The 12639-nt window shown below is 40.7% G+C and overlaps 1 protein-coding gene across 4 annotated transcripts in view; it reads left to right on the forward strand.

Moving 5' to 3' along the window:
- AGAP1 (ArfGAP with GTPase domain, ankyrin repeat and PH domain 1) overlaps nt 1–12639 on the forward strand; it is a 306162-nt gene that overhangs the window by 236644 nt on the left and 56879 nt on the right. For 3 of the 4 annotated variants that reach the window (XM_081909457.1, XM_081909458.1, XM_081909456.1), the window contains one exon: nt 12276–12353. The exons of the other annotated variant lie outside the window; for it this stretch is intronic. In XM_081909457.1, the coding sequence (XP_081765583.1) occupies nt 12276–12353 (78 nt within the window). The remainder of the gene's footprint in view (nt 1–12275; nt 12354–12639) is intronic. 4 annotated transcript variants of the gene reach the window in all.

Raw genomic sequence — 12639 nt, forward strand, 5'->3', positions numbered from 1 at the left:
CTCATGGTCTGTCTCACTTCAGACAATCCATGAGCTGCAAATCAAGAGGAAGCCTTACTTTACATTTTGTGGTTTGTCTGGAATGAGACAAACCACAAATATGGGTCCAGACCAGTGCCGTACCTACCGGGGGGGGGGGTTGCCCTGGATGAAGCCTCCAGAGGGGAATCATTGTATCTTGCAGCCTGTGTGTGCGCGTGAGCAAATACATGGGGGGGGGGAGGCTGCCAAACTGGGTCTTTTTTATTTTTTATTTTTTTAAATGATATTTTATTAAATTTCACAAAAATTAACAACAATAAAAAACCAACAAACACACACGTCAAAAATACAAACAAAAAGACAGAAACAAAACTAAAAAACATGAAAAAGAAAGTTCAACATTATAAAAAAAACTCTGTTTCAAATTAATACCCTTCCAAATCTTATTTTCCTTACTTCCACCCGCCTTCCTTTCATGTATTCCATTTTTAAAATTAATTCAGCAATTATCCTATTATTCAAATTCATCCTTTATCCTTCCCTTTATACTCTTATTTATCTTAATCACTAGAACCCCTTCATTTCATTTACAATGCCCTTAGCCTTCATAAATTTTACAATGTTTTTGTAGATAGACTTTAAACTTCTTCCAATCCTCTTCCACCTGCTCTTCTCCTTCATCTCGGATTCTGCCGGTCATTTCTGCCAGTTCCATATAGTCTATTACTTGCATCTGCCATTCTTCCAGGGTTGGTAAATCTTGTGTTTTCCAGTGCTTTGCGATGAGTATTCTTGCTGCTGCTGTGGCATACATAAAAAAAGTTCTATCTTTCTTTGGCACCAATTGGCCGACCATGCCCAGGAGAAAGGCCTCTGGTTTCTTTAGGAAGGTGTACTTAAATACTTTTTTCAGTTCATTGTAGATCATTTCCCAGAAAGCCTTAATCCTTGGGCAGGCCCACCAAAGGTGAAAGAATGTTCCTTCCATTTCTTTACATTTCCAACATTTATTATCGGGCAAATGGTAAATTTTTGCCAGCTTGACTTGGGTCATCAAACTGGGTCTTTTTTAAGCCTAGTTTTGCCCCTAGTCCATACAACATGCTAAGCCCAAAGTTTGCAGTAGCAGCAGGAGCTCATGTGTTCATGCTAAGTCATAGTTTGGCTTACCATTACATGTGAACTGGTTCACTGCTGTTGCCCTTATAATATATAAAAGAAGAAGATGTACCTGTTTTTTACAATGTATTGCTGAATTGTACAAAAGAATCTCTACATAGCTATAACTCCTGAGAAATTATTCTCTAATTTATAGAAGCATAGTAAGAATACTCGTAAGACAGAAGGACACGGTTATTATTTTAATAATGATTGCCCTTGTTAGTGCTGTGATCTTAAATTATTTCTCTCTGAACAGCCTCGTATTTATGTGAAACTTGCTTTATTTATAGAAATGTACCTGATACAATAACATTCAAATGTGGTCTTGTGTATGTGTGACCTTAGATTTTCTTACTGCATTGAAACCTCCTTCAGAAAGGAAAATAGTATGAATGAATTGGGTTATTTATTTTGTGGTGATATTTCCCAGATATGAGTGGCATTCTGGCTTGATCACAGCCCCTTTTATCCAGTCTAGGTGAAAGATCCTATTATTTCTCATAATTGATGCTGAGGGCTGTGGCGTTCCTCTTTTAATCAGCTCTGTTCAGCACACTCCAGGGATGTAATTCATGCACACTTTAACACCCAACATGGCTGACAAGGCTTAGACACACAACCTAACGGCTACATCATTTTTTAATCAGCTATCTGAGAACTATTTATCTAATCACCAAAGGACGCCGTCAAATTGAGATCAGTGATGACACTAACAAGTTTTGTTAATGATAAGGGATTGTAGAATATTTTTGTTTTGCTAGCAAACTGGAAGGAATAGTTATTTTAAATATAGATTAAATATTAAATACAGAAGAATATGCCAGACATTGTGGTTTCTGAATCATATGTACTAATGAAGAGTGCTAAAATAATAAAATTGTTGATATTCCTGAAAATCCTAAATTTTAAATGGAAAAATCACATGAATAGTCATGTCATGAAAAGTTTGAGCACAAATTCTGAGGTATCTTTGAAGCAGTAAATTCCTTTCAGGTGTAATTAGAACATTTCTTTCAATGCTTCATGTAAACTGATCTTAGATTTGTTCAAATGATTTTTTTTAAAAAAAACTTCCCAATTTGCTTTCCATTACTACCTTTGTATTTTTAATGAACTTGGCTTTATTTATTTCTTAATGTTACAGTTTGTTTTATATTGTGTTTTCTATAAGCTGCTTTGAGTGTCTCCTTTGTAAGTGGTGGACTGTTGGGAATCAATACCTTGATATATAATCTTTGGCAAGTGTTTGGTTCCTTCCATACTAGCCCATTGCTCTGAAACTGCCATTGTTTATTAACTGTAGTTCTGGAGTATCCTGATAATAATGTTGCAGCTTATTGCATTGTAGTGTTTTCTATGTTACCTTCCTCTGGTTTTTTTTGATCTGATATATGATGATTTTTTGGTAGTAACAGAATTGCAGCATCAGCCCTACCCAGTGGCGTAGCGTGGGTTGTCAGCACCCGGGGCAAGGCAAGTAATTTAAAACCATTTAAGGCAGAACCTCTGGTTTAAAATATAGACTGCAAATCATACTTGCCCCATCTAAAAATGAGCACTAAAAATCCAGATTAATTTTTTATCTGTTTGGAGATTCCATATGGCAGGATCTCCCCCAACCAACTCCTGGTCTAATACCGTATATGCTGCCTCTGGACATCTTATCTTGCAGTCTTCTTTTACTAACAAAGATACAGAATTTCATCCTGATCTGAAAGGTGATGAAACAGGAAGTTGTGGAGATATTCCTTGATTGTAAAATGCAAATGCAGCCTTCAGACAATCTGGACTATCTTGGCTTTGATCTTTGACTTCTGGAACAACAGAGGACATATCTGTTCCACCTTCAGATATGTGAAGGCTGCTGTTGTTTTCCCCTTTAATTGTCTTCTCCAGGCTAAACATGCCAGCTCTTTTAGCTGTTCTTCGCAGGATTTGGTTTCCAGTCCCTTCACCATTCTAGTTGCACTCCTTTGGACACGCTTCACTTTTTTCCAATATCATTCTCAAAAGTGTAGTGCCCAAAATTGTATTTAGTACACTAAATGCTGTCTGACTCGTGCAGAATAGAGCAGATAAATAAAACCATACTTTATAGTCAAGCAAAATCCTACCAGCTTCTAATTCTTACATAGAGCAGCTTCTTCCCAAAAAGGCTCTCAGCTCTTCATAATTTATTGTCTCACTGTCTACATAAATTCAGGTAGGTAGCCGTGTTAGTCTGACGCAGACGAAATAAATTAAAAAATTGTCCAGTACTACCTTAGAGACCAACTAACTTTGTTCTGGGTACATGCACACTTCTTCAGATACACTGAAACAGAAGTCACCAGACCCTTATATATAGTGGGGTGCAGTTTTTCTCAGAAGGGTAGGACGGTGGGGTGGGGTTTTTCCCTTCTGAGAAAAACCCACCCCACCCTCCCACTATATATAAGGGTCTGCTGACTTCTGTTTCAGTGTATCTGAAGAAGTGTGCATGCACACGAAAGCCTATACCCAGAACAAACTTAGTTGGTCTCTAAGGTGCTACTGGACAATTTTTAATTTTTATTTACTTGTGATTTTCTGCTGGCCTGAACTCAGTAAAGGGTTTCCTGGTTTAAATGAAAGAAAAGGTAAGCAATTTATTTGATCCATTTTGTAACAGTTTTGTACAATGTTGTGGACCTGTTATGAAACGTATGGAAACCATCTATAAGCCTTGTGCCTGTTTAGTATTGAAAACTGTCATGTTCAGGAAGGAGGAATAACTGAACCGTGGGGAGCAGAGTACCTGTCCTCGCCTTGGCCTCAGTCAGGAGCCGTACGAGTGCAGTAGAGCTCTTGCTTCATTTTCCAAAATACATATACCACATCTTATATTTAAATAATCCCATGTGGTATAGTCTTAGAAAATGTAAACAGAAGTCATTCTTTAGTGTGCATATATTGGGGCTCATAAGATCATACCTCCAGATAACAATCCAAAGATCCTCCTCTCACAAACACATTATAAAAGCTGACAAAGGCAGCTGCTTGATTGACAGTTCTGGTTTACTACAATCAGCCCCTTATCCAGCAGGACGTGTGATGTAAGCAAGTCTGCTCTGGACCACATATCACTCTTGCTAGTACTACTGACTTAGAAGAGTGTCCTGTTCTTCAGATAAAAAGGTACAAACAGTAAAGGAAATGAATTGTCCAATCAATATGAAATGTTTTAACTACAAGAACATGCAATATAAATTACCCTTCTTTACATCAAGTAAATCATGGTTATTTTCCATATAACTAGCAGTGAATATACATAAGAATATTCTTGTGCAACTAACTTTTTAATTGTTTCGGCTATACTGGCAACCCAGTTCAGAATATTGAACAGGCATATTTTCTTGTAGTGAACAGTTAGTAGCATTTAAAAAGAGCCCATTCACTTAAAATAGTTAAGAGTGAGGCTGACAATATTAAGCTTTTAAGAAATAATGATAGTGTTTTGGCAGTTACGATTACAAATCTTGTGCAGGAAGAAAGGAGCAGTTTTGCAACTTGAGTCTTCAATCAGAACCCAACAGCCCATGTAATCCTTTGTACTACTGGCAGGAAAGAGAAAGGAACTTTGTCCTTAGGTTGAGACCTAAGAAGCTGAGTGGGAAGACAGGTGAGGAGAGAAGACTGAGAATAAGAGTGACTTAGTCGTCTAAGGAACAGAAACGTGGAGTTAAGTGTAAGATATAGATATAGGTCTTGTAAGCAGATGCAGTAGCAGGACCTTGCATAACTGAATAATTCATTTAAAGCCCCAGCCAACCCCTGCACATAGGGCCGGCCCACCCATGAGGCAAGGTGAGGCAACCACCTTGGGTGGCAGGATCCACAAGGGCAGCAGATTTGATCTTCAAAGAATGCCTCACCTATTGCTGCTGTCACAGTAGCAGCAACTGCTGTGGTACACTCATTGGAGGCCAGATCTGCTACCTCCTTGGCAGGCCTGCCAGTGCTGCATCTACAGTGGTCTCTTGGTGAATAGGAGGAGCTGCTGGACTCCTCCCACCCCTAGGAGTGTGGGGGAGACCATCAGCAGTGCCTCCTCTTTGCTGAGAGGCTGCTGTGCAATGCCACCTCCACACCTCTAGGAAAGAAAAGGCATGGGCTGCCTTCTGCGATCTCCACCATCCAGCATGATTCAGAGTGGGCCCTGTCCACCACCGGCCGCAGCCTTTGATTCCTCCTTCAACTGTTGGGGAAGGTAGATTTGATTCCACCCCAACCCTGCTTTTCCCTGATGTAGATCTTCACGCACCCTGGCAGAGGGGAGGTTGCCATTTTGTGGTTCGCCTCTTGGGCCTGTCATGCCTGCATGTAGGAAACCAGATATTGGAGGAAAGGCCTCTAGCTTTCCTTCTCCCTGGCATGCTATTTTATAATGCACAGGGACTTTTTTTGTTTGAAAGAGCCTGCAGTCTAAATTGGTGTAATGGAAGTTCACCATTTTACCTGGTTTTTGTGAGAACCAGACCATAAAATCCTGTGTTGGGGGGAAATGAGGGAACCATAAAATGACTCATTTTAGTTTTGTTCCCGTCCTCCTCCTTGCTGTGTTCTACAAATGGAGGATTGGAACAAGGCTTCACATCAGGCATGACAAAGCCATGTGCTTTGAAAATATACTGCAGGGGAGAGGCCCTAGTGTCGTGAGCAGCCAAAGAGCCTGGGCATGGGAACTTGCCGTGTGGCTCCAGGGACAGAAAGGGAACAGCTGGTAGCTATGGACCTGGGAGGGAAGAGGACTATGTTGCAAAGAGACGCATCAGTCTCATCTAACCTGTGAGATAGCTAGCTGCTAATCTTACTTTACTGGACAAGTCTCTTTTGACAAAACGTTGCTAAATTGTTCCTATCGCAGTTCAGTGTGGATATGCTTCAGCACCATTCATGTATTTTACATGTCTAAATTAGGAAAGCTTTTTTTAATTGAAAAATTAGGACTACAATGTTCAGAATTGAAATAATTTAGAAATAAATGGAAACTGAACTTGTAGTATCTAATACAGTGGTACCTCAGGTTACAGACGCTTCAGGTAACATACGCTTCAGGTTACACACTCCACTAACCCAGAAATAGTACCTCAGATTAAGAACTTTGCTTCAGGATAAGAACAGAAATTGCACGCGGGCAGCGGAAGGCCTCATTAGCTAAAGTGGTACCTCAGGTTAAGAACAGTTTCAGGTTAAGAACAGACCTCCGGAAGGAATTAAGTACTTAACCAGAGGTACCACTGTAGTGTATTTTTTCATACATATGGAAGCATATATTGAACTAGTTATAAAACAGTAACTAGATTTTATGCCGTTATTAAATATAAATTTATTTTGGTTTGATGTTTCAGATGCAGACATACAAATGCCTAATAGCATTAACGTGAGAGATTATTAATGAGTTCATGATTACTGTTACTTGGAAATAACATGCCAAAATAAAGACAGTCTCCTAATTGTCATGTGAGTTTCTGAGCAAAGACCATTTGAGTTGCTCCCATAACTCAACCTTTTGAAGGTTGCCTTTGACTTTTTCTGGTGGGAACATGTGGTGCTAGCCAAGAGAGCATAGCACTGCAGATAACTGCCAGGGTAATTGATGTTGCACATTTCATAAACGTATTTTGTCTGCTAAATATTCATTTTTTTAAAAGAAAAAGGAATGACACTTGACACATCAAAGTTGATCATTTCATCAACAGGCTAACAGAGAATAAAGCTGAAGATTTAGTACTTTTATATTGATACCAATCCTTTAATATGTGATTGAAACATGAAAAACTATAGAAGATGGAGCCAATTGGGAAAGGGGTTTTATGTACTGCAGATTTTCTCCTTGGCAGCAGGGTGCTGTGCCTAGACGTTACCTATTTATATGTAAATTTTCAGGAATAAAAGTTTTCAACAGGTGAATTTAGACCCCACACTGCATAATTCCTACTGAGGTTTCCCAAATCTTTTCTAAGAGAAAAGCTGTAATACTTTAAAAATCTCTTTCTTAATTTTTATCTATTAAGCCTTCTCAGCATAAGTTCTTTCTTTAAAAAACAAACAAGGAAAGCAACTACAGAATTCAGGTATGCAGTTTTCCCCCTTGCTGTCATTAAATATAGCATGCCATATTATTGGTAGGAAAGCAGTCACAGGACATTTAATATCATGGGATATACAGTATAGATGTTCATTTTCTAGTTACGATAATTACTATTTTATTGATTGTGGGCAGATTGCAGGTCCTCATTTTGATAAACACCTACAGGGGAAAGGGTTGTCCAGAAAACTTCAGCATTTGTATCAGGAGAATTTTACACAAGATCTTCAGATAAGGGTTAGAATTTTCCTATTATAACTTTTGAATGAGCCAGCTGCAGTGTTGCATTTTGTGCTAGTTATAACAATATTAACAGCATATACAAACGGAATTTCACAGCTATCATTTAAATCAGTATTAGCATATGTACATGGGTGTTGCATCTAGTTGGGCCTGTGTGTGTGTTAAATAGTACAGAATATGCATTGCTCAGTACAGTGGTACCTCGGTTTACTAACTTAGTCCATTCCGGAAGTCCGTTCTTAAACCAAAACCGTTCTTAAACCAAGGCACGCTTTCCCTAATGAGGCCTCCCGCCACCGGTGCCCTTCCACTGTTCAGCTTCCGTTCTAAGACCGAGGTAAACCGGGACACTACTTCCGGTTTGGCGGAGTTGGTAAATCAAATAGTTCGTAAACAGGGCTGTTCTTAAACCGAGGTACCACTGTATTCTGATAATCCCAGTTTTTGTTTAGAAGAGGGTGACAGTATTTGACAGTATTTCTGTCCTCATTCTACAGAGGTAAGCTTGAAGTACGTGGTGAAATCTCAGTAGGCAGGTGGAACTTGGGCATAATTTATATTTATGCATACTTGCATATTAAAGTTACAAAATTCAATTGTACTGCAACATATTTTAGGTTGTTTTATCACCAGATTTCTTCCTCCATGGCCAGACCTAGATTCTGTGTTTCAAAACCCATTGCCAGGGCTTTAGAAAGTGTACACAAAAAGTCTGTCACGGGGTCAGCAATCTTTTTCAGCCATGGGCCAGTCCACTGTCCCTCAGACCATGTGGTGGGCCAGACTATATTTTGCAAAACAAAACAAATTCCTATGCCCCATAAATAACCCAGAGATGCATTTTAAGTAAAAGCACATACCTGGACCATCCACGGGCCGGATTGAGAAGGCGATTGGGCCGCATCCGGCCCACGGACCTTAGGTTGCCTACCCCTGGTCTATCAGAATGAACATTGCACTTTTAGACCACCTCAGAACACAGGAAGACGACTGGACTGTTTATTCAGGCACGAAACAGTACTTTGCTGTTATGAATCTGAATGAATAATGCTGTGCTTCGGTTGACAGATAAGATATTGTACAAAGTTACATGTTGCAGGATCTTGATCCATGTTATTTTTTAAAAGAGCTGTAGGAATCCTGAACTAGATCAGAGTGACAGCCTTGCTGTGGGGGTGGGATAGTGATGGTGTTAAACCCTTTCCTCTTCTTGCTGTGTCCACAGTTGAACTCTCCCACCTCAAGTCTGCTGCTTTGGCCATACTTTGGCAGAGGGCACAATATAAGTCCTGGTTTCTTCCCTCAGTGAAAACTGATTTTGATCAGTGTTATGCCCTTCCCAGTAGAGGCTGATCCATAATGGCAAATTAGTCAGTATCACCTTGCTTGGGCTCCAGCTCCACCAGTGTTCTGGCCCACCAGTCCCAATGGCCAACACTGCCCACCAATCCTGGATCCAATTTGGGATTGCCATAGTTGACGTGTGATTACAGATCCCCTGCATAATTTGTGGCTTGTCCCTTAGAGGTGCAGCATGCAAATATATAAAGCTGTCTTATTCTAAATCAGTCTTGGTCTGTATAGCCCCTGCCAAAGAGGCTCCATCAAAATTGTTATACCCCTCTTTGAATTGCTAGCAGTGTGGGGCAAGCATTATTAATATGGTGTTGGGCCACCCAATGATAAAGTATTCTGAGGTGATGTTCTGGAAACAGTTTAGTATTGGAATCCTCACTGTGCTTTAAAAATGTGCATGTTTTAATAAACTTCTTGTACTCCGACACTTAAGACAGAAAATAGCACCTTTCGCACAGGATGGGTGTTTGTACTGTTTAAGTTAACGTGAGCATGTGTTGTTGGCATCCATCTTGTCTCGAGAGACAATGGAAGAATGTGCCATCCAAGACAAACCATTGGATATTTCCATCACCTGCTGTGGCTGTAGAGACCAATACGTTTGGTTTCGCTGTTAGATGCACCATAGAATTTATTCTCTCTGTGCTCCTCCCAGAAGAGCATAAAGAGCATATTTAGTGTACATTGCTTCTTCCATTTCATGTGCTTGAAATAACACAACTCGCTTTCCTCTCTCTCCTCTCCTTCTGTTGTTCCCCCACATTTGGGGGGAAATGTTATATATGGGTGGGGTTTTCTCCTTTTTCCTTTCTTGTGATTGGTTTAAAAATTGTGATTTAAACATGTTTACTGGCACACTATCATCTACTCTGACTGGCAGTAGTCTCTCCCAGATTCTTTTACTGGCAATTCCAGGAATTTTACCTGGGGCCTTCTGCACCAGCACTAAGCTATGGTCCTCCTTCATTCCAATGTAAAAAAAAATCTTTCCTTGCTGCCATCATTACCACATTATAGACATAATAGTGCATTATCACGTGTCTTCAGTCAGATTCACATCGGGATTTCCTCCTCTTGCACTCTAGCCACAGTCCCACCAAGTGGCCCTACACATCTCACCATGCCCTGGCAAAACCAAATCTTGACAGGTGCACCATCCATGTCAACCAGAAAATCATCCAGGGTAAGGCATCCAGATTCTGTAAGTTTTCAGGGGTGGATCATCCCTCCACCCTTGGGTGGTACTGCCACAGCTATACCAAACCTCACCAGGGTATGATCTGTTCTTGACAATGAGCACAGTACTCATTGGTACTTAATGGAATCAAGCCAGCCAACTCTGTTACAAAGAGCGGGTCAAGAGTATGTTCAGCCAAATTACTTGGAGCACTGATCGACTGGGATAACCCCATAATTGCCATAGATATAATGAAGTCCCAAAGTATCACACTGGAGGCCACCTCAGCCTGGATGTTGAAGTCACTCAGTGCACACTGGAGGGGTTCTCCAACACCATGTCCAACAGTTCAGCTAGGGCAGTGTTGTACAACCAGCAGGGAGCACACAAACACCATCTCCAGTCTGCCATGATGGCCCAGCACCAAGAACAAATACTCAAAACAGGTCACAGAGTAGACTGGCCTTCTGATGAGAGGGATCAAATTCACATGACTACCCCAACTCTGCTCAACAGATCTGAACTGGTGCTGTACCGAGTACAGGATGGGCAAAAGTTGAGTCAACCTTCTAATTCACCTACCCTGGTCTCTGTCATGCCCCGTCACTCACAATTTTGATAACTGACTTGTTTTGGACAGACCTGTAAGTCACCAACAGCAGCACCAGATCTGAGTCCAAGTTTTCTGGCTTAATCAAATCCTGATTGCAAATGGGCATAGTAGAGGAAACAAGGACCTTGATGTACCTCATCTCTCAACTCTGGATCATGACCCCACCACCTGCCTTCCCCCTTCCTCCTCCTCCCACCCAGTTCCAGTCACACAAGCATGTTATGTCACACATTTTGAGCACTAAAATGATGACACTAGTGAAGGAAATCGATGCACATCTCATGTGTCCCTCTGCCCCACCTCCCACCCTGCTGAGGCATAATCTTATGCCATTGTGTTTGCTTCTGAGGATGTAATAAGGTGCACTAAAACAGAAGTGAAAGCTTCCAAACCCATCCTCAAGTGCACCAGGAGTTGACAGTGGAAATGAAGAGCCCACAAGGCCAGCATTCACTGAGGCTTATTCTCATAATGTTGAACCATGCTCTGGCCTTATGACTGAGCAAAGTCACTAGCTCCCATTCCCGCCTGCCTCAAAATATTGCTGTAGAGATAATGGGGCTTGTGGTCAGAACATGTAGTGTTGGTTTGTTAGCCGCTCTAAGGGTGGCAGTACTGAAGCGTGGCATACAAATCTTTTAAATAAACATGTAGGAAGCCTGAGCTCCCTCAAAGAAGGAAATTAAATAAGTAATAAATGATAGTAACCCAAATAATACTAAAAATCCTTTGGAAACCAAAAGGAGTAGCTAGTCATCAACAGCATCACTTAAACCTTGCCCTTCAAACAAGAATTTATACTTTTTGTGTCTGAAAAAGTAAAATTTGCATACGGACAACATCAGCGTAAGTTAAAACAATCGTTAAGTTAATAACATGTAGGCAAATAAAAACGTATCTGTGGCCGTTTGGCTTATCTAAATGTATTGCTCTGTCACCTGGAGTAAAAGTTTTATGGTTCCAAATATCAGGATTTATGCAATCGAATTTATTATTTTGGAAAAGTGGAGTTTCTAGTGTCGCACTGGCTACTGTGAATTACAGTCCTACCTTGGGATAAATTTGCTTCAAGTTAAGTATTTTCGGGTTGCGCTCTGCAGCGACCCGGAAGTAATGCAGCACGTTACTTCTGGATTTCGCCGCACGTGCATGCACAGAGGGTCAAAATGACGTCACGCACATACGCGGAAGCAGCGAAACGCTGTGCAGACGCGAGTTGCGAAACGCCGTGCAGACGCGAGTTGCGTTGGCTTCAGGATGCGAACGGGGCTCCGGAACGGATCCTGTTCGCATCCCGAGGTACCACTGTGATTGTGGTTATACCATTTGTCTTAGAGGAGAATACCTTTTCTATTTATTTAGCTTTTACATTTTGATGATTAAGTATTCTGGTTTAAAGTTCTTAAGAAGTTATGAGCTTTTGATAAGAATCTTCTTTCTGCTTGAAAAGCAAGTTGTTTAAAAGCTTTACTCTGGGCAACATGTGTGCAGCTGTTTCCCACATAGGCTTTTGCTTGTATTTTACTTCATATGCTGCTTCAACCTTTTTTCCCCTCCCATTTTTTTCATTTTTTTCTGTTCTTTCTTTTACTCTTCTCTTTTTTCTCTCTCCCCTTTCTGCTCTCTGGATGCAGCCAAACGCAAAGCGTGGAAACTAAATCGTGTTGGTAGCCTGCGAAATATATACAGCAGCAGCAGCACCAACACTGAAGGTAACAAAATCAAAGCACCATCATGTAGAGGAACTGATCCCTCTCCCAGCGGTATCTTCATTGCCTCTCCCTTTCCCCTAAATCCTGGGATAGCAATAAAATTTGCCCAAAGCACGTGTGCTTTCATGTTGTGTATGCAGAGCCATTCCTTTGGTCTTTTCATCTTTCTGTTTGTGTGTTTTATTTTGCCATTCATGTTCCTTTCAGTTTACTTAAATTTTGACCTTTCCCTCTAGTCGTGGAGTAGTGATGTTTAAATTACTTCAAGAACCCATTTTCTTCAATT

This window comes from Podarcis melisellensis, assembly GCF_964234715.1.
Source record: "Podarcis melisellensis genome assembly, chromosome: 1".
In the NCBI taxonomy this organism is placed as follows: Eukaryota; Metazoa; Chordata; class Lepidosauria; order Squamata; family Lacertidae; genus Podarcis; species Podarcis melisellensis.